General features: G+C 37.5%; 2 protein-coding genes across 2 annotated transcripts; one reads left to right on the top strand and one right to left on the bottom strand.

Moving 5' to 3' along the window:
* Positions 1 to 6,403: 6,403 nt before the first annotated feature.
* LOC112017397 (fasciclin-like arabinogalactan protein 14) lies at positions 6,404 to 7,397 on the bottom strand. The gene has a single exon (XM_024049848.2). The coding sequence runs from the start codon at positions 7,342 to 7,344 to the stop codon at positions 6,769 to 6,771; it is 576 nt and encodes a 191-aa protein (XP_023905616.1). The 5' UTR covers positions 7,345 to 7,397; the 3' UTR covers positions 6,404 to 6,768.
* A 3,237-nt stretch (positions 7,398 to 10,634) lies between these two features.
* LOC112017418 (fasciclin-like arabinogalactan protein 14) lies at positions 10,635 to 11,672 on the top strand. The gene has a single exon (XM_024049870.2). The coding sequence runs from the start codon at positions 10,704 to 10,706 to the stop codon at positions 11,640 to 11,642; it is 939 nt and encodes a 312-aa protein (XP_023905638.1). The 5' UTR covers positions 10,635 to 10,703; the 3' UTR covers positions 11,643 to 11,672.
* Positions 11,673 to 26,638: the final 14,966 nt, after the last annotated feature.

Raw genomic sequence — 26,638 nt, 5'->3', positions numbered from 1 at the left:
TGGATGATTTTTTTCTTGCTGCTTTGTCTTTCAGTTGTGTACACTCCCTCTCACTCAAATAAAGATGATATGGCAGGCAACAATGAATAATCACATAATTTTGATTCGGTTAAATTGTATGTTTGTTACTCAACCTTTGATATGTTTTTTTTAAATAATTTCTAATTAAAATGAATCCGTCTCTGATTGATAGGTGTTACCATGAAATGATTTTGCCCTAGGAAGGGTGGCTTAGCGGTAAGGATCCCGCGCGCATGCATAATGATCCCTCATTCGAACCTTGGTGAATATTGGGGATGGGAGGTGAGAGCATTCATGTGTTGCGCTTTACTCCTAGCTCTTTTGTTGGCTCTTTTGGGATGTTAGGGTGAGGTCTGTGGCACTCAGTCACAGTAGTTATGGCTAGGGGTGGCAAATGGGCAGTTGAGTCATAAATGAGTTGGGTGTGTAATTACTCATTTATCTATTTATGACCCGTTTATATATAAATAAATTATATGTTACTAACTTAATTTATTTAATTAGTAACTTATTTATTTAACCCAATGGGCGGAAGAAAAATTACGAGAGAGAGAGAGAGATATGAGTTGGCCGAGATCGAGTTAGAAGAGAGATTGAGTTGGAGAGACCGACTTAAGAGAGAGAGAGAGCTCTGTGTTGTGTCAAAAATTAATGGTTCGCTGTTGTTGAAGAAAGGTTGTATAGTACAACACAAAAAGGACACGAAGAGACAGAGTGATAGAGAGAAGATCCTAATCATTGGATTAGATCCCAATCTTTGATACTGAACACCAACTATCTGATTTAGGCTGTGTTTGTTTCACATAAAACGTTTTCTGGAAAATACATATTTTTCGGAAATGCTATTTTCCAGAAAAGGAAAATGTATTTAGGGCGTTTGGTTGTTTCGGAATTCGTTTTATGGAAAATCAATTCTGGTGTTTGGTTCGTTCAAACATTTTACGAAAAATGTTTTTTGTTTTACGGAAAATCAATTCTCATGTTTGGTCAGGTAAACATTTTACGAAAAATGAAATTCATTTTTTCCGGAAAATCAATTTCCATGTTTGGTTTGTGAATTATTTTACGGAAAATATGAAATGCCTTACAAATTTCTACTCCTGTAGTATCTAGACAAACCTGTAACAATACAAAACTAATCATCCACTTCAACATACACTTGCATTGTGTATACATATCTGTAACAGTACAAAAATAATCATCCACTTCAACATAAAAAATAATCATTTAAATATACCGATAATATTAATATAAAAATAGCCACATTCATCGTTCACCATTGTCATTACACCTCCATGGTGTACAAAAATGATACTTACTCGTGGTATCTGAACAGTACAAATATATAATTTGGGCAATTGTATTGTCCCAATAATACAAAATACTACATATATAATACAATGGTAGATCAATACTAGTACTACAACAAAAGTGAATTCCTAAAGCTACCATCACAGTCTACATGAAACAGGCAAGTCAAAGTTGTGAGAAAAAAAAACTATCCAACCACATCTTTCGCAGCCTAGCATTCTTGGCTAGAAATCCCCGTGCTACCTTCTCATTTTTACACAGATGGTCAAACGCAGTTGCGAGCATTTCTTCGCTATACCCATCCACCATCATAGCCATAACCTCATTATAAAGAGATGTGTAATCCATCGGGTCCCGATTAATTTCTTTAAGAGCCATAGCTATTTCCTTCAACTGATCAGACAGATCAGTCAACACGCTATCATCAGCAGTAGAAGGTGCACGCCCTCTTTTGCCGGACTTGGAAATTCCCGACCCAGTGGTGGATGACTCGACTGCATTCTTACATTTTTCGACCACATCTTCCTCCACATTATCTGCAACAAATTCAGCACTGTCGCCATTATCTGGCTCATTTTCAATATCTACATAGGACTTTGAAAAGCCACTCGTGGCTGTGTCCTTCCCCACGACAATAGCTAACTCATCATACATCTCTATTTTCTTGTTTAGAAACTCTGCATGCTTTCGATGTGCCTGTAAGGGAGAAAGGAACGTATAATAACAATGCAATAATCATTTCACTCATAAATTCAATATTCAATGCAATATTCATGCCAATAAATGTTTTAGGTCAATGATAAACAAACAAATCTGTTATTATATGAAAAATACTGTGGGTGTCCATCCTTGTCAAATTAGGGGGCAGCCACCTGAATTGCTTGTTGCTGGTTACCTTCTCTTTGCCCTTTGACATTACTACATATGAAAATTGTATAGTCAGAGTAGCATTTAAAAATGAGAGTAGCATTTAGTAATTACGCTCGAAATATGAACAACAAATCAAACACACATACAACCATGCTTATAAATTTGCACAACAGAATGAAACATGCTAACACTCGAAATGACAATGTAATACCATCAAATAACAATGTAATGCTGAAAATACTTTTCCATTACACCACCAGAAGTCTATAGTAAATACATTGTCTTTATAAAAAAAAAAAAACCACATATTACAATCATAGAAATCTAAATAAAGTACTACTCTCCACTCTTGATATAATCAGACCACATAGCTTGACATATCTCATCTCTCTTAGTATTCCACAATCTACTGTCTTCAATGGACTCTCGACGTGATTGTGTTTCTTGTTGGGGGTCACTAGACTCTACTTCGTTCATTGCAGCTTCCATAATATGGTCATGTGGTTCAACCCCCATAATGTGATTATGAACCACACAACATGCTAACACTACTTTCACTTGGGTTTCAAAAGACCAAAATGGTTCTGCATCCAACACTCGAAAACGTTTCTTCAACACTCTAAACCCTCGCTCAATGGTAGTTCTCAATGAAGAGTGTCGCAGGTTGAACAATTCTTTCTCATTCTAAGGAGGATGATCACTAAACTCTTTTAAGTGATATCGCACACTTCGATAAGGTGACAATATTCCATTTTTAATACCATACCCAGCATCACCAAGATAATATTTACCTACATATATTCAAAAATAAAACCAAATCACTACTATGCTTAAGAAAACGCACAATATTTATTAAACTAATAAACCAAAAAGGTGAAGTAAACATATAATACTGTTGGGAATTGAAAATCCCCCTGGCCTAGCAAATGCATCATTTAACACACGTGAATCATGTGCACTGCCTTCCCATCCAGCCAATACATAAGTAAACTTTAAGTCAAAACTAATGGCAGCTAACACATTTTGCGTGGTTCCATCTTTGCGACCACGTAATCTTCCTTGTATTTCAAGTGGCACAGATGCACGAACATGTGTACCATCTATTACTCCAACACAATCCTAATTTTTGACAGACATATTGGTTTAAAATTACACAAATCTTCATAATTTACAAAAATACACAAGTCGCAATATTTACCTTAAAATATGGGTAGAACCTTCTGCTATTCCTTATCTCTTAGGGTGTATCTTCGCTACGCAGTCTTATTAGAGCTCTATATAATTTCAGGACCCCCCTAAGGACGACCTTAAAGTATCTATGAACAGTCTCAGTTGATCTATAAATCCGACTACCCATTACACGAGACCTCACATTATGACCAATAATGTGTAAGAAAATAAACACTTGCTCTGTAACAGGCATGTGAATAGTCGGACGTATATGCTCCCCCTCAGTGAGGATGTGACATAAGCGGTGGAAAGCTATAGCTTCATCCTAATTTGATTCACACAATATCTCTCACTTCCATGCAGAACACTATTTATGTATTCCTCTCTCTCGGTTGCATGATTAACAAAAGGCACCCTAGGCAGTCGTTTATGTCTACGCTGCAATTTCCTTAACAATGCAACCCCCATAAGGAGGACAGATGCAACTAAGGCAAGAATTGCGGCTTTGGTTTTTTTTTTTTTCATCTAAAAAATCACAAACACTGTGGTCTAAGAGGTATGTAAACAAGCATGCTATTGATTACACAGTAAATAAAAATAGTCACAAACAAAAAACATCCAAACCACATTGATAACGAGTACCAAAATTTTTATGCACATATATTTCTGTATAATTGTAACATCAACAACGTACACAATATAATACTATCACAATCAATATTTACACCTATGAACAAATCACATTGCATTGTTATTATAGAAAACACTGAACAAGGGTTTCCCAAAAAAAGAAAAAACACAGAACAACAATAGCCGCATCAAATTTCACAACTCACAGAACAACAATAGCCACATCAAATTTGTGCCCAATAACCAACTCTCACCACAACAACTATTTTTACATCAAATTTATACCCAAATCCACGGTACCCACATCAAATTTATGCAACCCATTCAACATCAGCTACACCCAATACTCATTATCAACCAAATAAAACTGAGGAAATTTCAGTCATAACCTAAAAAAAAAAATATATAATAATAATAATAATAATAAAGGTTTGGTTGTTTATGAGGGACTAATGATTTTCAGTTGGATTGTTTATGGGTTTGAGGGTGGGTCGGCCCTTTCAGTTTTTTGTATTTTTGGTGTGTGGATCGGAGCTGTGTGGATTGGGCTGAGAAATGAAGTGATGAGAGGGTGGATTGGACTGAGAAATTTTGGGGATCGGACTGAGAAATTAGGGGATCGAACTAAGAAATGGAAAAGGGAAACTCACTGTGCGTGGAGAGGATCGGCTGCGTGAGGGAGATGGTGGAGCTCGGTGTGTGGATTGGAGCTTGCTCGTCGGTGTGTGGATCAGAGCTTGGAGCTTGGAGCTTGGAGACTTGCTGCTGAGTGCGTGTGAGAGAGCTTGGAGTTGCTGCTGAGTGCGTGTGAGAGAGCTCTCTTTTCCGGAAATTGGTTGAAGGGAAAATAAGAGCTGAAATGGATTTCCGCCTGGGAAGGTGTATTTTACGGAAATGGTTTTCCGGAAGTACTTTGAAGTCAAAACAAACACAACCTTAGCCTCTCTTTCTTTCTCTCTTTCTCTCTCTAGCTTAGCTCAAATTTTTTGGAGATCAAGTGGAGAGAGAAAGAAAGCTTCACTAAAAACCGATTGCTCTCAAAATTTGAACTCTCTATCTCTCTAGCACTCTCTCTGAGGTACTTTCTTGCATTCTTGTTCTACTTTTTCAATTTCAATTTAAGGGAAAATAAGAAGTGATATTTTTGTTTGGTTGCTCGGAAAATGGAGGAAAAGAAAATAAAGTGATGCTTTTCTAGGATCTTTTTTTTCTTTGCTTATATTATCAGAAAAATGAAAAATCGGCTATTTTAGGGCTTAGTTGAGTGGTAAAGTTTCCGATTTTGTTTGAACAATCTTATTAGGTTCAGAATTCTTATTCCTGTCGTTTTTTGCTACTTTCTTAGTAAACAAATAGGGAGAGATTTGGACTTTTTTGTTGTTGGTGAAAGTAATTTTGTAATCTTTAGTTTAGCTTTTCTAGAAATTTAGAATTTTTGTTGTTTATTTAAATTTTAGATTGGTTTTAGTGGGTATTAGTGAGTTTATCCATTAAGACCTATATAATTAAATAACCTAATGGGTCTTTACCTATTTAACACAAATATTAAATGGATTGGTCCCCCCTCTCTTTCTCATCAAAAAAGAAAAAAAGAAACGATTTCCGTTTCAAGTGTCACATCTGGAGCCAGAATAAATATTAGTAGAATAAAAGGCTAGGTTCTGGGCATTGGACATTTGGACTACACCAAAAGCTCAAAATGCATGTTAAAATCGCTGGGTATGGGTTATGACTGTTGTCATCACTGATAATATTGGGCTTGGCCCAAATTGGAAAAGGAAATGTTTATGCATACGCAGCTGCAGCACCTGATTATTCCTTGGATCTATAGCACTCATTTTCTACGCAAACAAGCAAGTAATTACCGGGAAGAATTCATTGGATGTGGTCTCAAGATGGTGGTTAGGCATTTTGAATCTACGATTTACGGATCTCATGAGATTTTGAGAATCACTAGACCAATCCTTTAGGGTTTTAAATTTTTAATAATTCTCTTGCTTTTGAACTGAATCAACAAAATTATCACATAGACATACAAGATTTTCTAGAGTTTTCAATTCAAGGTAACTCTATCATGAAGTTTAAAAACCTAATTATTTTTTGAAATTCTACAATGTTCTAGGATTGGAGAAAAAAGAAAGAAAGATAAACATGTTTCTTCTATGTAGTAGCGTAATAAGAAAAAATATTTCTGTTAAGAGCAAAGGAATAAAAATATTGTCTGACTTTGTGTTTCATTTTATAGACACGGCATTATAAGTGATGGAATATAAAATAAAATGCACATTATTTTTATTCAAGAGGATTAGATTTGGTAGAGATATAATCTTTTTATATCGTTTATTTTTCACAACTTGTAACTGTGACAAATTGTCATTAGAAATTTAGAATATCGTTTTCATATATGTCCACTATTTCCATCATAGATCAATCACAGTATGCCACCTCACGAAGGAAAACAAAAGGAAACAAAATTGTATCTTGTTTTGCTAATGATATTAAATACTTCCGTATAAGTTAGCCAATTACCATTTGCTCCCTGCCTACGGTTTCTGTCATAGGAGCCATTGCTTACTGTCATGTAAAACAGTAAAAAAGGACGCAAAATTACAACTGTCTAATTAATTGGCTGGTAAGATCAATTTCATACAAGGTTTACAGGAATCAGACTTCAATGTGACCAGAGATCATAAATAAATTTTCCATTAATTTATTTATTGCCCATCACATACATAAAGCTTTCCCTGTTTCCTCATGCATTTCATCTTAATTATCTGAGGCTGGAACCTTAACAGGCGAGCTTGCACCAATGCCTGGGGCTATAATAGGAGCAGTGATTTGAAGCACTGAAATAGTGTCGGGATGAGACAAAACTGGCTTAACGAGTTTAACATTTAGACCAGAACCCGGTGCGGCGGAGCCAAAGGCAATCTCTCCCTCATTCACCATGCTTGCCTCCAAGAACCCTTTTAGGCTGACAGTTCCACCATTATTGGTCTGATACAGTGTGGTGAAGATAGCAGTCTTGGATGTCAATACCCTCACCAGCTTTTCAACGTCATAGTAGTCATGCAACACATGCAAGCTCAATATATTTTTGATCACGTTAATTGGTTTTTTAGATATAGAGGAAATGGCCTTGTTGTCAACTGCGAGGATTGTGATGTTCGGTTGTCGGTCGATTTGGCTTTGGAGATTGGTCTTAATGAGGTAGTGATTGTATGTGCTGAACTCAGGGTATTTTCGTAGGATTCTGGTAATGTGGAAGGCTGTGGTAACTGAGGAGGAGATGAGGAAGAAGAAAGCAAAAATGAGGAGGGAAGTGGTTCTGGAATTCCTCATTTTTGCTTTACATGCAACCAAATTCTTGTTTAGAGGAGTTAGGTTTGATGGGGCCTACATAATATTAAGAGCATTTCTCTAAATTTGGACCATCAGATTCAACTAAAAAGCTAATTTCTTGCCAAAAAAAAATTTGTTGTTTTGACTGATTCACTTTATACTTTACCAATTCCTATCACACATTTAATTATTTTTGCCCCATGAAGTAGCTAGATATTTTTATTTTTATTTATTTTTTATAATTAATGGAGCATCTAGAGTGAGACAAATAATTTTCCTTCACTAATACGGTTTGTTGGATTAAATTTAGACAATTTGAGAGCGATCTTAATTATCAAGTTTGTTGACCATGTTTCTAAAAAAAAAAAAAAGGAAAAGTGTGTTGACCATAATTTGTCATACATCATGGCATTGCTTTAAGATTTCAAAGCCCTCTTCCCTCTATTTACCTAGTAAAAATAAATTGTTATACTTCTGTTAAAAGTTTTGTAATTTTAATGCCATCAAGTGCTCCAATTTATAAGGAAATCATAGCGTTCTCTATTTATTTAAGTACATCAAGTTGGATTCTTCTCCTACTCGTATCGAATAGAACAGTTGAGTCAAATTTTCTTTATGTAAAACTTACTTTATTTATATTGAAAAAATCGTACAACTTTATTGTCAATCCTATTTCTAATAGGAACAGTTGACAATTGAATCCAATTTTTCCCATTATTTTTCCCTCATTTTTATAACTATGGAATTATCAAAGACGCAAAATAAAAATTTTAAAAAGAAAGTTTTAATGGCCGATGAAAGGTATTAGTGTCAATCTGAAAGGTTGTAAATTTCCTGTTAAAATTTTACTTTTTGAAAAGAGTTGGGCATACATTAGGTCATATATAAAATTTAAATTTCGATATAGAATTCGAGCAATCCACCAGGCCAATGCTTTCGATTGGCCATGCATGCAATTAAAATCATATAAACCTCCCTTCAGGTTTGGTGAAGAAACACTCTTCCCCAAATCTTAAGGAAAATGGCAATCTCCTCCCTTAAGGTTTGGAGAAATCAATATATTAGTCTTTCAATTATTTCCATCAATAATAATAATAGAATATTCTAAAATTTAAAAAGATTCCTTTACCAAACTCTAATATTTGGTGGCAATGACATGTTTAACCAAGAAACTTTCACTAACCACCGTTGGGTTTGGACAATGGAATTTTTTCAAAATTTAGAATATTGTGTTACCATTATTAATAGAATGACTAATGTGTTGATTTACTTAAAGCTCAAAGGAGAAAAGTGTTAGTTTCCTTCATGTTTGTGGTAGAGTGTCATTCCTGTAAATTACAAGAGATTTGTATAATTTACCCTCTCTTTCTTTAGGTTCTCTAGTTTTTTTTTTTTAATACTCAAGTAGTAGTGACAAAATTATGCTTTATTAGGAAACTAAAGACACATTTAGTACACTGAATGAGGATTATGACGGGAATTGTAATAATTATTATTGGGAATAAAATTTGTTGTAATGAAATAACTAAACTTATTCATAAATTTGGTTGTAAGTTGTAATTATGAGTAAAACTTAAGATTTATTTTATTTAAAAAATATTTTACTCATACAATTATATATATATATATATATATATATTTTTTTTTAATTTGAGAGAGAGATGGGTTATTTTTTATGATTTTTAATTTTTATAGTTGTTATGTTTATATAGAAGGTTTGTTTATTTGGAAATATATTAATTTTAGAAATTATTGCATTACTAAAAAATAGCTATTACTGTCCTTTTAGAGAAAAATAGTACTAAACCATAGGATCCGGATAATTATTACATTACAGTCTCTATTACATTATATGAAACATGTCCTAAGGCAAAATTAAAATTCAATGGTTGTTAGGAAATGAGACTAAGAATTATCTCTCTGTCTCATAGTTATACTTATTCTCTCTCTCTCTCTCATGAATGGTGAATTACATCAAAAATTTAATTAGTAAGACTTACTATTATGTTAGAAAAGAAAAAAAAATTATGTTTTTATTGTACCGAGTAATTGCTTCTCTTTTTTAGGTATATAACAATTGTCTATATAAAGTTTTGGACTTCCTTGAAGGTATATGAAATATAAAACTTACAAGGGTATCTTATTTACGTTAATTTTCCTTGTATGTTCTAGGCGTACGTTAAACACAGTTAAAAGAAAAAAGAAAAAAAAAACTGATTCATCAAGCATACATTACAAATGGACTAATTTACTTATCAAGCATACATTCTACACAGTTAAACTTCTTTTACTTATTGAAGAACACGGTTGAATTTTGTCCTTCTATATATGTGTATAATAATTGATTTGTAGGCTTAATTAGGAATGATGCAATAATTGGATGAATTACAGTTAGAAGAACAGTTAAAGAGAAAGCCCAAGGTCTACCTTCTTCAGTCAAAAAAAAAAAAAAAAGGCGAAAGCCTAGTGATGAAAATTTGACTAATCTATTTAGAGTAATGCTATTGTCACAAACTATTTTACAATTTTTTTTTATAAAATGTTGATGTGGCCAACCTTTTATTGGTTTTCATTTAGGCTCACCATTAATTTCACTTTTTCATTTACCAATAATTACTCACTATATAACAATTTGTAAATTTTTTTGTAAAATAATTTATATCTCTAGTATTATTCATCTATTTATGATTTGTGTCAAATATTTCACTATATATAGTTTCAAACAACAATTATCATTAAATTCAATGCCCTTTTTTTTTCCACTATTATTACCATATATGGCAGCATCATGTAACTGAAATCATTGAACATATGGTCATTCTCTTATACACCCGCCACCGGTTAGAATATCTATATGTGTTTGCTGTCAAATTAAGGCTTTCTAACTTTAGTTAAAACTGTTTCATTACAACAAATTTTAAGTGGCAGGTTGTTACTGATTGTTATTATTAGGGTAAAAAAGTAATCTTAGTGTTAGGTTCAAATTTGAACCAATAACAACTAACCATTTATAATTTGTTATAAAATTATTGTAAATTTGTTGTAGGCGTAGTATTTCTCTAATTTTCAAAGACCGATCCATTCCCCAGAAATAGGCTACATATTACTGAAACCCCATAATTTTCTCCACAATGTCCACCCTAGCAAAACCTCCTTTAAGCTTTGAGGCAGAGAGAAATTCACTCATAACCAACCAGCTTTAACACAATCTGTTTCATTTCCATTTTTAGGATTAGTAAATTGGAACTCTCCCTCTCCCTATACCTATAAATCCATATGCATAAAGTCAAGCCTCAAAAATCCTTGAAAACAGTAAGGGCTTGGGTTTCATATTTGATATACACTCACAATTATCAAACATGGATTCCAAAGCCTCTTCCCTCCTCTTCTTTGCTCTCTTCCTCGCCTTCTCCTCCGCCGCCTCGGCCTTCAACATCACCATGCTTCTCGATCGCCACCCAGATTTCAGTTCCATGAATGACTATTTATCAAAGACCCAACTGGACAAACAAATCAACAGCCGCAACACCATAACTGTCCTTGCAGTAGACAACAAAGCCATTGCTGGTCTCTCTGGACTGAACTTGGATGAGGTCAGGAAGATCCTGAGCGTCCACGTGGTGCTCGACTACTATGATGTTCAGAAACTCAGCACTCTAACAAAGAAATCCACCCTCCTCACCACCTTGTTCCAAGCCAGCGGTACTGCCATGAACCAACAAGGGTTTGTGAATGTTTCAATCATCAATGAGGGTGAGATTGCATTTGGGTCAGGTGTAAAGGGCTCTAAACTTGACTCTAAGCTCGTTAAATCTGTGGCGGCTCAGCCTTTTAACATCTCTGTGCTTCAAATTTCATCTGCTATTGTACCTCCTGGTATTACTGTAGCTAACCCACCAGGTGCTTCACCGCCACCAACAAATGCTTCCACACCTGGTAAGGCTCCAACACCTGGTAAAGCTCCTGCACCAGCTGGTAATGCTCCTGCTCAGTCTCCATCAAATAACCCAGTGCCAGAGGCTCCTTCACCCACTGGAGCAGGTACTCCTGAAGAGTCACCTGCACCCGTGGCTGATGCACCAGTGGCTGATACACCAGCAGAGGCTGATACACCAGCAGGAGCTGATTCACCAGCAGAAGCTAATGCTCCTGCAACTGCAGACTCTCCAGGATCTGATTCTGCTGAAGCTCCAGCTCCAGAAGCAAGCGCAACCGCATCAGCTTCTTCACGCACCACTGTGGCTTCTGGTGTTGTATTTGGGGTGGTGATGGGTTTGGTTTCATCTTTGGTGGCTTAATTTTTTGCTGTTAATTTTTTTTTTTTTAAATAACAATTTTTACAATTAAATTAATGCATGTAGATACACCAGCAGAGGCTGATACACCAGCAGGAGCTGATTCACCAGCAGAAGCTAATGCTCCTGCAACTGCAGACTCTCCAGGATCTGATTCTGCTGAAGCTCCAGCTCCAGAAGCAAGCGCAACCGCATCAGCTTCTTCACGCACCACTGTGGCTTCTGGTGTTGTATTTGGGGTGGTGATGGGTTTGGTTTCATCTTTGGTGGCTTAATTTTTTGCTGTTAAATTTTTTTTTTTTAAATAACAATTTTTACAATTAAATTAATGCATGTACGTGAGACTGTGAGAGAGAGAGAGAGAGAGAGAGAGAGACAGGGCGATGAGAAAGGTGAAGTGCGAACAAGCTGGTTGGAATTTGAAAGGATGGAAAATTGGGAGGGTAGAAAGTAAAAACTCTTGTACCCAATGTATTACACACGCTTGAATTTTTATAACTGATAATTTGATTTAAAGTCATCACTATTTCAGTTTATAAAAAGATACGTTGTGCAAGAGGAGTGACACATTTACAATATTTTCATAATAAATCTTAAGTGGTAACTTGTTACTGTTTTTAATTTGAACACACCACTAAAATTACTTTTTTACCACTAGTAACCACTAATATCAATCTACCATTTAAAATTTATTGTAAAAGTATTATGAAAATATGGCAGACATATCATTTCTCGTAAAATATACCATCCAAAGAATGACCATATGTACCACCATCTCATGACATTTAATTGGAAAAGGAAGTGTAACTGGTTATTACCTGTTGTGTTTATATTGTTTGACTAATTATTAATTCCTTAAAACTTATAGTTTGTTTGGATTGAGGGAAAGGGAAGAGGAGTAGAGTAGAGTAAAGTAAATTTGACTCAAAATTTGCCTATTTTCAGTCAATTCTATTATACTCCCCTCCTTCCCTTCTCCATCCAAACATGCCCTTACTTATTCCACCATCTTTATATTTACACTTGTTTATCTATTTGTGAGAATATGGGTATATAAATAAAAATATGAATAAAAATAAACAAAGGGATAATTCATTTTATTAGATTCTAGCTAGACGTATAGTGAGAATATGGGTATATTAATTAAATTATTAATTGTTGTGAACATTTATGCTTTTAAGAGAGATCTACCTCTCTCATAGCCTAATTTATAAATATAAGAGTGTAAGGACTTGATTTGAATTCCTAGCCCAAAAGGTAGATGGATTTAGCAAGAAAAAAAAAAAAAAAAAAAACCCAAAACAAAGTGTAAGGACTTGATTTGAATTCCTAGCCCAAAAGGTAGATGGATTTAGCAAGAAAAAAAAAAAAAAAAAAAACCCAAAACAATGAATTTGTAGAGAATGGGTGGAAAACTGGGTTTTAATGAATCAAATAACAAGTAAAATAGATCTTGATGACAAATGAATAAAGATAAAAAATATACACTAAGGAAAAATGTCCTCGGCAATGTCCGAGGAGAATGGTTCCTATATATCGCTTTTAAAGTTCGATTACAAGTTTGATTCTTGATTGCTACAATGTTTTTCTTCTTAATTTTCTGATCCCTCTTTCTCTAGGAATCTCTTACATTATATATCTCCATTTTAATGATTTTGGCCCTCCATTTGTTGATCATTTAAGCCACTACTTGAGTGCTTGTCCCATCGGATACCCTTTCTTTCAAAGTTCGATTACAAGTTTGATTCTTGATTGCTACAATGTTTTTCTTCTTAATTTTCCAATCCCTCTTTCTCCAGGAGTCTCTTACATAATATATCTCCCTTTTAATGATCTTGGCCCTCCATTTGTTGATCATCCAAGCCACTACTTGAGTGCTTGTCCCATCGGATACCCTCTCTGGCCCTCTGTGAGTTGGGATAGTCAAGGTAGCACTGTTCAGGGGTCTTCTCCATATAAATGTGGCTAAAAAGTTAGCTGCAGAACATTCAATGCGGTGGTAGTAGTTTTTCCTTAGATATTTCTGAGCTTCCATCCCTCTTGTACATTTATAATACACATCCTTATTAGTGGAACATCTTGAAAGGTCACTTTGAATTTTAGGATATAAATTTGATCTATACTTTGCTCATCCGAGGAGATAACGCTCCTTGGACCACATTTCTCAGTCTTTCCGTTTGCATCTTACTCATAGGATTCTAAACTTAATATCCTCACTACTGTTTATCCGTCCTCAGACAAATCAACATCCTCAGGTAAGGCCTAAAGCCCAATATACAATTTTGGGCCCTTATCCCTACAATAGCCTTTTAAAACTCCGGTTTTTCCTTCTTATCCGAGGAGAAAAAATGAGGTTTTGATTTGTTAAGAGTTAAGGTCATTCATTTCTTTGGTTTACATGTGTGGGAGTACCGTTTTGCGCGCCCCATAACCGTTACTGATGCTTCGGAACCCGCAATGCGTCATTAATTACTCTAGGCGACGCTTTGTTCCCCACATCCAACGGTGAGATGCAGATCCTACGGTTGACATTTCTCCTTGAATTTTGAGTGGGATAACTCCCACTCAATTCCATCCCCTATATAAAGGACCCGGGAAAATCATTTTCCCTCATTTCTTAAGTCTTCAAGCTCTTTAGAGATTCCTAGTTCTCAAACCTTCAAGACTTCCTAACTTTCTAAAGTTTCCAAGCCTTTTTCTTTAAGAAATTCAAACTTTTAAGAAGTACCAGAAGCACTACTCGTACATATTCTCGTAAGTTTCTTCCTTCCTACGATCTTTTCTCCTTGGCCAATCTCTTCAGCCTTCCATTGTTTACTTCCTTTTCTTAAAAACTTCATCCATTTCCCCTTAGTTTGACTAAATAGGTAGGTTTAAGCACCTAGTAAATTCTCCTGCCACCATGGAGGGTTTAGGGCTAGGTACCACATCCAGCAGGGAGTAGCCCTGCAATATTGTGCCCCAGACCAAATTCTTACAGATAGAAGAGAAGATGAAGTTGTTGTTGAGAAATTTAGATCCCGATTGATAGAATTAATAATTTTTAAACCCAAGTTGTTAATTAGATTTATTATGAATAAAACTTGTTAAAACAAAATAAACATCAAAATCATGTCAAAATCATGTATAGGAAAAATAAATAAGACAAGATATGATGACTCAGGAAAACCAATGAAACAAACTAGTTTCATAGTAAAAAACCTGGGGGGAAACCTTCCCGAAAAGCAATCCACTATAGTAAAGAAAAGTTTCAAATCTAGTACAAAACATTTGTCTCTAGACTCTACAATCCCCGTAGATGAACTCACAGCAGAAACCTTTTACAGCTTCAGAACCTCTGAACTTTTCAATATATGAATGACACCCTTTGATGCATGAATTCCAGTACGTGACTAACCAATTGCGCGGATCCTAGTACGCGACTTCAATCACCAACTAGAGAAGGTTGTTGGCTACAAAGTTCTTCATTTTATCAACAATGAAGATCAAGAAGCACTTGGTTACAAAACCCTAAGGCGCAAAGACGCAGTAGTTTCTTTCAGAGAGAATAAGGCATCTGTCACTTTTTTCATATGTTCTCCTTATATTTTCTTATGTGACGGCCTCTAAAATAAGCTTTATATAGGTCTAGGGTTGTGAGAAAAGAAACCTTACACATACATGTCATCATGGGCCAAAAATCAGATCTGGAAATCTGAATTCCCGTAACCTCAATCAATCGGGAGGTGTCAAGCTTTAAATTTCGACAGATACAGCTATCGAGGAGCTATCGAGGAGATAGAAGCTTTCTCAATCGATCCACCAGCTGTAGAGAAGGTGTCAAGATTGCGATAACAATCAACTGAAGAGCTCGATAGATAGCCAAGCTGTCGAGAGGTGTCGAGAAGCTATCGAGCTATCCGTCCACATGTGTCAAGCTATTTGTCCAACTTTATTGAATAGCTTTTCTTTAGTTGTTTCTTGGTCCAATCTTCATGGCTTTAATGCCAGACTTGAACAACATGTTTCTTGAAGTATTAAACACACCTAGAACTACTCAATTACAAGTAAAGTGCATTTTGTCAAAGGATTAGCCAATTACATAAAAGAATGACATATGTTCTTAACAAGTGAACCATATAAGTTCTAACATTTGTCATCCCTATGATCACCTTCATAGAGGGAGGAATGACACTTCCTAAGGGTAGGGTAACTAGAGATTACCTAATCAACCACAGATTGTGTCCTCATCAGCACGCTCCCAACCTATTTAGAGTTTCAGGGAGTGTAGATGCTCTAAACGAGTAGATGAATTTAGGGCTCACATGGCATGACGTCGTTCACATGTACGAGTGACATTCCCTTTCCAGCATGGGATTTTATCTCAAATCCCGGTCTGACACTGTTAGAATGGTATCATGTCTTCCTAAGTTCAACAAGGGCTTGAAGGATGATTACCTGATCGTCTTTGAGGATTGGCACGACAGTCTTCACTGCTCAACTCGAGAGGGAAAGCCAGGAGGGATACCCAGGATTAGGTCCCTCGGCAAGGGATTTAACCCTTTTTGCTTTACTTCCTTTTAGTTTCAACACTTCGCCTTCCTCTGACGATAATTTTCATTGATCTAACCATGATTTCCTCCTCGGATGTTTTTATAGATAAACAGCACGTTGCTCTGAGACTCAGCTTGGTTAACGTTCCAGGTCTCAACAAGTTGCTGAGGTCGGAGGTATTTATAAGTGAAGATAGGTAGCTGCGAGCTGTCCATTTAATACTTGACCATGAGTCTCTGTCAAGAATATACCAAGACGCGGGCCAAGCGATAACAGCTGGTGACCCCAAATTAGCCCGCATAAACATTTCTATGTTTGTCTTTTTGGCTCGGAGAGATCTTCCACCAGTTGAATTGCCTCTTCAACACTCCCCCTGAGAAGTAGCTGCTCTGAGGGAGGAAATAACTTCCTCACGTTTACCTCTTGAGGCCGAGATTGACCAATTTCGCTTTGAAGAAGAAGGAGAGGCAATAGAAAGGCCTGTGGAGCTCTCGGATTCAAAGGCAGAATTTGATAGATTCTCTACGGCTCATTCTCCCAGATTCGTGGTTCCTCGGGTTGATACCAACTTCGAGGAAGAAGAGATGGCCTTAAATTTGAGGAGGAACCTTAAAGATTTAGTGGCTGGGAGAAAGGGGTCATCATCCAAAGATGCCCCACAAACTTAGCTTCCTCCCAATCCCCCCTTCCCCCTCTTCTTTCTCCTCTCAACTTGCACTTTGATCCCAACTTGCAAAGGAAGAAGAGGAAGGGGAAGGACATTAAGGAGGGGGAGATTATCCCTCCGAAGGACCCAAAGCAGTAAAAATTGCCAGAGATAAAAGGGGCTCCTCTGCAAAAAGCAATGAGGACTTTCTTGGGGCCGAGATGCACCAACCGTAAAGCACTTGGGCTCCCCGGCTAGAGCTGGACGGCACTGTCATCCCCTGAGACGCTTCAGTTCGGGACTTTTAGAGGGGGCATTCAGGCTATGTTGCTGAAGTCCAAGAGCAGGCTCTTCTCTTCCTCAAAGATATGGAGGCTCTTAGGCGCTTCAAGCAACCTGACCTCTTTTTATCCCTGAAGAGGGGCCTTGCCACGGTAGTTATTCAACACATCTCCGAATTTAAATGCTGAGTTAGGCTTTCACTTTTTTTTTTTTTTAAAATGGGATTCCTTCGTGATTTTTATGCAGGTCACCTAACAAGTTTTTGTGGTCAAAGAGTGGGTCTGGGACGCTCATAATGAGGCTAGGGCTGAGGCCCACTCCCATGCTGAGGTTGAGAAGTCCTTAGGAGCCCTCAAGCAAGAGCAAACGAGCTGACCAACAAGCTGATCACTTCGAAGAGGGCACGTCTGAGTGCTGAAGCTTTTTTGAAGAGCACAGAGACCCAGGCCGAGGACCAGCGCAAGCAGCTTCATATGACTGAGATTGAACTGGCCACCCAGAGACAGCTAGTCTTGGACCTCAAAGTTGAGTTGCAGAAAGCTAAGGACGCAGCTCGGGTGGTTAGGAAAGCTTATGAAGCCGCAGAGACTGCATCTTATGAGTGTGGGGTGCTAGAAATGGAGGCACGGTTGGCAGAGGAGGTGGCAGGAGTGTGTAGGGACTACTACGCTGAGACGTGGGCAGAAGCGCTCAATTGGGCGGGAGTCCCTGCTGACTCCGAGCTGAGGAGGGCTGAGAACATCTTCTTCCTGGAGGATATCTGAGAAGTTTTAGCAATGCTCCCTCCTCTTGTTGCTGACCCTATCCCTCCTCCTGAGCAGCTCCCCATCACCTAAGCCCCTCTTTTGATGTTGAAGTCTCAATAGGGGCTGGAAAGGGTAAGGAGGTTCAGCCACTGATGAAGGCCAAACACTCCGAGGACGATCTCACGATCAGGGATGTGGTCTCCAAGGCTAAGGATGTAGAGTCAAAGTCCAAGGCTGGGGATTCCTAATCCAAGGCATCTGATCCCAAGAAGGACTCTTACTAAGCAAAGACCTAGTTATAGGATTTTTTTTTTATTATTTTATTATTTTTATCTTTCTGCATGTATATATATATATTTTTTTTTGTTTTTTTTTTCTTGTTGTGGTGTTTCACCACTATTTGTAATAGACTCTCCTTTTGATCAATGAAAACACTTCACCTTTTGTTTGATGAATCTTTCTTTTTCCTTGTAGCTTTTATTCTCTTATTGATATTAACCAAGATTGCAAACAATAGTGAATTGTTATTACTCATACTTTAACAAAGGCTAATAGTATTGTATTATTGCTAATTCAAATAAATTGAACAAGTGCTAGCAATAAAGAGAATTATCATGAAAGTTCAATATGGGTATGAAACACCCTTGAACGTTTAGACCCCCAGAAACAAAAATACCAATTCAAGCTTTCTATTAAACAATTAATGTGCGGAATATAATAACAAGCTTAATGGAATTGATAAAGCAATCTATGCCAAATATAAACACATCCACAACAGTAAATATAAGGCAAAGATAAAGGAAAGAGAGATGCAAACACACGGACAACACACGATGTGTTATCGAAGAGGAAACCGAAGTCCTCGGCGTAAAACCTCTCCGCCGCCCTCCAAGCGGTAATAAAATCCACTAAAGAATATAGTTGGGATACATGAACAGCAGAAGACCCTCCAAGCCTAATCTACCCAAGTACCTAAGCCCTCCAAGCTTCTTGCTCCAACGAAGTTACGCCGAACCTATTTCTTCTTTAGCTTCTCGGATTCTGCTACTTGACCATAGCATCAACCAATGTATATTGGTTCCTTTCCAAACTGCTTCCCAAAGCACCAAATGGACCTTCTCACAGACGTGGGTGTGGTGAGATAAGGGTTTGGTAAATGACCTTTCAAGGGTATGACAATGGAGAGGAAGAGAGTAGAGGAATTTGTAGAGTCTCTTTAGATGAAGATTGGGGATGAATCAATCTTGTTTTTCTCTAGGGTTTTCTCTCACAAAATTCTCTCTGTAAGCTTTCTTAATATGATGGGTATAAGGGTGTATATATAGTAGGGTGAGAAGGGAATGCAAAACGTCAGTTTTTGCCAAATAGGGCAAGTTGGTGACTTGATCTCGAGACTTGACCAAGTCGCGAATTCAAGTCGTGAGGTAACGGCCTGGCCAGACTGGAACTTTTGTCCTGTAACGTGACAGCTGGCGCGACCCTTCAGCTTCCCAGTGTGCCTCTCACGTGCCTGCCTTTTGCGGCTTACCAATCGCGATCCACCCGCGAGCCCTAGCCGCAAGACTCTGTTTTTCTTGCACACTCTTGAGCTTTTCTTCACATCTTCTCACACACTACCCTTACAATTTTTCCACCTAAATACATGGTTGCTAAGTACTAAATTACAAGCAAATTGGTCACGGAATAAAGCCAATTAAATGGTTGATTAGATTTAACCTTACAATCTCCCCCTTTGGCTATTCCGTGACAAAACCCTACAACAGACTCTAGACTTAAACGTGAGTTGGGAACAGTTGGAAAACTCACTTACACCTAACTCTAGATTCTGTAAAGCTCTTGAACATATGAATAAGTAACTCCTAAAACACAATAACATAGCAATATCATTGTATGCAGAAAACTTAATATGCATATGGAGTAAAATAAGCATGATCAAGCAAAAATGAACATAGGCATAAAAGCAATAATTCATGGCAAGATCAATACCAGTAATCACTAAGCAAAAGTGATTACTATGTTCATTCACACAAGGAATGAACATCCGGACATGCAAAAATGATAAACTCAATTGAAGAATATCATTTGCAAGTCCAACACTCAACCAATGCATACAAACATATATGCATCTAGGAACAATCCTACAAGGGCACAAGAGTGTTGTACTTAAGGTAATGCAAAGCATTAACAAGTACCAAAACACAAAGCACAAAGGCTACATATGCAAAGTTTTTGCAAATACACGGCACAAACCATACAAGCCTAAAATCAATGCATAAGAACAAGAAATCAACCCTCAAAGCTTACAAAAGCATCAATGGGTACAAATCACAAACAAACAATGCTAAAGGCTGAATAACATCATACTATATAAGTAAACACCAAAGATTCACAAGTGTATCAAACTTAAAGCACACATATTTAAAACAAACTAAAAACCACAGACCATAAAAAATGTATCACACTTAAAGAAGACACATAATTGAACTTCCCCTCAAACAGAGCACTCCCCTTCAAGAGCAGCCCCAAAAGTTCTCCCTCTTTTTGACCGGAATGGCCAAAGGGTCAGTGATCCTGGCTGGTATGAATGCTGTCAAACTTGGCAGAGAGTACATCTAGCTGGTCCTGCATTGCTGTCATCCTCTCTGTCTGTTGATTCTGAACATCGCGGATTGTATCAAGTCTCTCCAGAATGATCTGAAGGGTATCAGGAGGAACAAGTGATGAGGTAGAAGGTCTGCTCCTTTTGACTCTTACTCTAGGTGTGGAAACTGGTCCTGCCCCTTCTGCTTCAGTCTCTATAGGATCACCTTCTTCATGGACACCCTCTTCTTTTTCACCTGGAAGACGACTCTGGATCCGTACTAGAGTAAATTTGTTGATGGCAGATAGAGGAGGCATGGGACTAATATCTTGTGGGATTACCACCCCCTTTTCTTTGAAAATTCTCATGAGAAGGCTTGGAAACACCAGCTTGGGCCCCAAGGTGGTTTTGGTTTTATCCACTATAGTGTCAAAAATGTGGAAACTGATGTCAATAAAAGTGTTTTCCTTAAGATCCATAAGAAAGATGGCTCTGGCATTTGTTAATGTAGTCATCTTCCTTATAGGGTACAAATTGTACATCATAATTGTTGTTAAACACCTCATGTCTTTGGGAAAGTCAGAAGTGTTAAGACATCTCCTTTCTAAAACTCCACAAATTTTTTTCTGGACAGTTTCTAGAGAGACCATTCTGTCCTTGTAGTTTGTAAATTCATAATCTTCTAAGCCCTCCAGTCCCAAAACCTTATCAATGTCATGAGTATCTAAGGTAAACTCCTTTTTCCTCACCCAACAACTCAACTCTTCCTCCCTTATCACAGCATTGGCATAGAATTCTCTGATAAGAGGTTCACACACTAAAGGTAAGTCACCCAGAAGTTTCTCCCAGTCTCTTCCTTCAAAGCATTGTGGAATGAATGTATCCCTCAAGTCATGCAAATCCACAAATCTCTGTACCTTCCACCCGAGAACAAGCCGCCAAAATGAGCCGCGAAAAGAGCAATACTCAAATTTTTCAAAAATTTTCTAAGTCTTTTTCGTGACTAGAGTATTGACTCGCTAGTAAGTCGCGAAAATCTCTGACTAAGCTCGCGACTGGGGCTAGCGACTGTGCTGACTCGCGACTTAGTCACCAAAACAGGGCAACACTGTTTTTAAAAAAAATTTCACAATTTTGTAAAAGCAAAGTACTTTCCAAAAACAAAACAAAAACTCAAAAATCTTTTTGTGTTTGACCCACAAAGATTGAGCATGTGAAAACACATTTAATCAAGTACAATCACACAAATGAATATGGCATTCATTGAACATAGGCTTGTGTGATGTGTGTGGATATCACAAGTGAGATAGTTCTTAGTCCAATGTGAAGCTTCAAGATCAATTCAATCAAGGCATACACAACTAGCACTAGATTATGTGACCTATCTCAATTATAGAAGCATGCATATATGACCTCCCACAAGAACTTGATAACAACTCTTTGAAGCTTTTCATTTGGCTCCATATACACATATCATTTGCTAATTTTGAGCAAAGAAACTTTCATTGAGAGATAGATGCCTGAAATTTTTGATATTTCAATTAATGAGTTAGCCTTTGGCTTTTTGGGCATCTTTCATACATTTTATTTTGGTCGCTTTCCCTTTTTCCTAGTCAAATACTAGTATGTGTGACAGACTTTTGCAGCTCTATATCTCTTTTCATTTTGAGATTTACATTTAGAGGGCTCTTTAAAAGCATAAAAATAAAGAGTGGGAAGATATATAGGCATGAGTCTATGCATGTCTCAAGATCAACAAAACCATTCACTAGTCATTCATGACAAGGTTGAAGATCTATTTACAACAATCACATAGATTTTAGAATTTCTTCCACAATGATATGAGTGCATGAGAGACAAGCTAAGCTCGTTAAATGCACAAAGCCATTGGTACAAAGGTACACGGCTAAACTAGCTTTGAGACAAAACTCAACAAAGTGATCAAACTTTTTGGATTTTCAACTTTTTATGTGTTTTTGGATTTTTGACACGAAAGCAATAGAAGAATGATCATAAACAAGAGAAAAAAAATATTTTGAACACAATCAAACCACAAAGTAAACAAATACTCAAAAACACAACGCAAAAAATCAAACATATCCACAAAGCATAGGAAGAATTGATGCATGGACATGTTATAATGCTTATGCATGAGTACCCTTTGTCACCCACACGTCACGTGCGTTGGGGGTGATATCCTTGATGGATCGGGTGCTGGAGTTAGGACTTTCAAACCTTTTGTTGAAGCTCTCCAAGCAAGTGGTGAAGGTGCCAATCATTTTCATCACGTCCGTCATTCCGGAATCCCGGTTTTGACTTCTTGATTGCTCACCACCCCAGGCCCTCAAGTCATTTCTTCTTCCTCGGGACCGAGGTACACTTGCATTGTTGTCTGCTCTTAGCTTTTGACAGTTTGGTCTAGTGTGTCCTTGCAATCCGCAATAGTGACAAATATAGTTTGTTCTAGGACCCTGCTGCTGTCTTGGGAGAGATCTTCCTCTAGCTCCAAATCTGACTTCAGATTGGTTTCGGGACTTGTTAAACATCCGTTGATTAGCCACATTCATTTTCTTTTCAGCCTCAACTATCTCTGGAGTAGACTTATCAACAGCAGTCTCTTTGTTTTTCACAAACTTTACTTCCTTGGTGACTTTGGCTGATGAGCTGCTCCCTCCGGTATATCCCAACCTGGACTTATCTGAGGCATGTCTTTGAGATGAAATAACATCATCTAGCTTCCTGGAGGAGACCCTATCTACCTTGGCATGAACTTGTACTACCTCTTGCTCGAGAAACCTCACCTTCGTGTATACTTCTGATAGCTCACCATTAAGTGCTTCAATCTCACACTTTGCCTCCTTATATCTAACCAACAGGCTTTTGAAATCTTTCTCAGCTCTCTTCATTTTCTTCACGGCTGCCTTTGCCACCTTTGTATACTCTCCTGATTTCTCAAGGAGTATTGCGTAATTCTTTTTAAGGCTGGATGCGTCTTCTTCTTCTTCACTTCTGATTCTTCAACAATTCCAATGGACTCCTTATCAGAACATTCACCCAGCTCATTCACAAGAGTACTCAAATCATCTGAAGATCCCACATGTGTAATGGTTATGAATGCTGAGTAATTTCCCTCTCCGTCACAGCTTTCTTTAGAGTTAGATTTTGATGAGTATAAGTCACTCAAAGTAGTGGCATAGACCTTTCCTTTTGTCTTCAAATAATTTGGACATTCCTTTTTGAAGTGTCCATGTCCGTTGCACTCAAAGCACACAATGTCCGAAGGAGATTGAGACTCCTTCCCTTCTTTCCTCGTAAACTCTTTCTTATCACCTCTTGAAGATGTGAATTTCCCTCTATTAAATGGTTTCCCACTGCCCTTCATCTTCAGAAATTTTCGGAAGTTCTTTACAAGATATACCACTTCCTTTTCCACTCCATCTTCTTCGGAGGGATCATCCATTCTTTCGGTGATGGTTTTGAGAGCAAATGATTTACTCGTCTTGTGTGAAGGCAGTCCCAGTTCATATGTTTGGAGAGACCCAATCAGCTCTTGAATTTTGATCTCATCCAAGTCTTTACTCTCCTCTATGGCTGTGACTTTTGCTCTAAAACATTCAGGCAAGGACCTCAAGATTTTTCTCACCACCTTGGTGTCTTCAATCTTCTCACCAAGATTGAGTTTAGCAATGACAATTTCGTTGAGCTTCCCATTGAATGAATCAAATGATTCATCTTCACCCATCTTAAATTCTTCAAATTTGGTGGTAAGCATTTGAAGCTTTGTGTCCTTCACCTTCTTAGTCCCCTCATAAGTTGTCTCTAAAATTTCCCAAGCTTCCTTGGCCACAGTCATGTGAGATATCCTGTGGAATTCATCAGGAGACATAGCACAGAAAATAGCATTTAAAGCTTTACTATTAGCATTGGCTGCTGCAAGAGCAGCCTTATCCCAAATGGCCTTAGGAGCCTCTGGTTTAGTCCAACCTATCTCAACCGAATCCCAAACGGTATCTTCTATAGAGCATAAAAATGCTCTCATTCGGACTTTTCAAAAAGCATAATTATTACCATCGAAAAATGGTGGAACAGTGAGAGATTGAGACCTATCCATCTCAACAAGGGGTCAAGGATCACACTTAGGTATTAACACCACAACAAGTGTACCCGCTCTGATACCAATTGAAAGTTCAATATGGGTATGAAACACCCTTGAACGTTTAGACCCCCAGAAACAAAAATACCAATTCAAACTTTCTATCAAACAATTAATGTGCGGAATATGATAACAAGCTTAATGGAATTGATAAAGCATTCTACGCCAAATATAAACACATCCACAACAGTAAATATAAGGCAAAGATAAAGGAAAGAGAGATGCAAACACACAGACAACACACGATGTGTTATCGAAGAGGAAACCGAAGTCTTCGGCGTAAAACCTCTCCGCCGCCCTCCAAGCGGTAATAAAATCCACTAAAGAATATAGTTGGGATACATGAACAGTAGAAGACCTTCCAAGCCTAATCTACCCAAGTACCTAAGCCCTCCAAGCTTCTTGCTCCAACGAAGTTACGCCGAACCTATTTCTTCTTTAGCTTCTCGGATTCCGCTACTTGACCATAGCATCAACCAATGTATATTGGTTCCTTTCCAAACTGCTTCCCAAAGCACCAAATGGACCTTCTCACAGACGTGGGTGTGGTGAGATAAGGGTTTGGTAAATGACCTCTCAAGGGTATGACAATGGAGAGGAAGAGAGTAGAGGAATTTGTAGAGTCTCTTTAGATGAAGATTGGAGATGAATCAATCTTGTTTTTCTCTAGGGTTTTCTCTTACAAAATTCTCTCTGTAAGCTCTCTCAATATGATTGGTATAAGGGTGTATATATAGTAGGGTGAGAAGGGAATGCAAAACGTCAGTTTTTGCCAAACAGGGCAAGTTGGCGGCTTGATCTCGCGGCTTGACCAAGTCACAAATTCAAGTCGCAATGTAACGGCCTGGCCAGACTGTAACTTTTATCTTGTAGCGTGACAGCTGGCGCGACCCTTCAGCTTCCCAGTGTGCCTCTCACGTGCTTGCCTTTCGCGGCTTGCCAATCGCGATCCACCCGCGAGCCCTAGCCGCGAGACTCTATTTTTCTTGCACACTCTTGAGCTTTTCTTCACATCTTCTCACACACTACCCTTACAATTTTTCCACCTAAATACAGGGTTGCTAAGTGCTAAATTACAAGCAAATTGGTCACGGAATAAAGCCAATTAAATGGTTGATTAGATTCAACCTTACATATCACATACTTGTACTGAGAGTTGGGCATTCTTCAAGGAAGATTGAATCTTATGGGGATGGATAACATATCTTGTAAAGAATAAACAGAGCAGACAACCCTTATTCTGCTCAACACTTATATAAATATCTAAGAACATTAACTTACTTAAAGCTATAGATACGAGGAGTCATGTGTAACTTGGGATCTATTCTGGTACTTAGGAAAATAAATAAGTTAAGTTAATTTACCCAAAGCATATGGTCCGAGGAGCCAAGTATGACTAGGATTCTGTTTAATCACTGAAAAAAAGATGTCACTAAGTATTAATTTTTCCAAAGCACGTGGTCTAAGGAGCTAGACATGTCTAATGTTTAATACTTAGAAATATGTCACAGAGTGTTAATTTTCCCAAAACATGCAGTCCGAGAAGCCAAACATGACTAAGATTCTGTTTAACCACTGAAAAGAGATGTCATTAAGTATTAATTTCCCTAAAGCATGTGGTTTGAGGAGCCAAAGCATGTCTAAGGTTCTGTTTAATACTTAGAAAGAGGTTACAGAATGTTAATTTCCCCAAAGCATGTGGTCCGAGGAGCCAAACATGACTAAGATTTTGTTTAATACTTAGAAAGATGTCATTAAGTATTAATTTTCCCAAAGCATGTGGTCCAATGAGCCAAACATAACTAAGGTTCTATTTAATACTTAGAAAGATGTCATTAAATATTAATCTTTCCAAAACATGTAGCTTGAAGAGCCAAGCATGTCTAAGGTTCTGTTTAATACTTAGAAAGATAATGTATTACATAACAAATGAGAATATGACGAAGGAAACTTTTATTAATAATAGTACATTTTCAGGTTGTTTACATTCCAAGGGTGTGGTATCACATGTTCATCTAGGTCTTCAAGAAAATATGCTCCTATACCAGCCATCGAGGT

This window comes from Quercus suber, unplaced genomic scaffold, assembly GCF_002906115.3.
Source record: "Quercus suber isolate HL8 unplaced genomic scaffold, Cork oak 2.0 scaffold_232, whole genome shotgun sequence".
Taxonomy (NCBI): Eukaryota; Viridiplantae; Streptophyta; class Magnoliopsida; order Fagales; family Fagaceae; genus Quercus; species Quercus suber.
The sequence above is the reverse complement of the archived record's forward strand: the minus strand, read 5'-3'. Positions and strand labels throughout refer to the sequence as shown.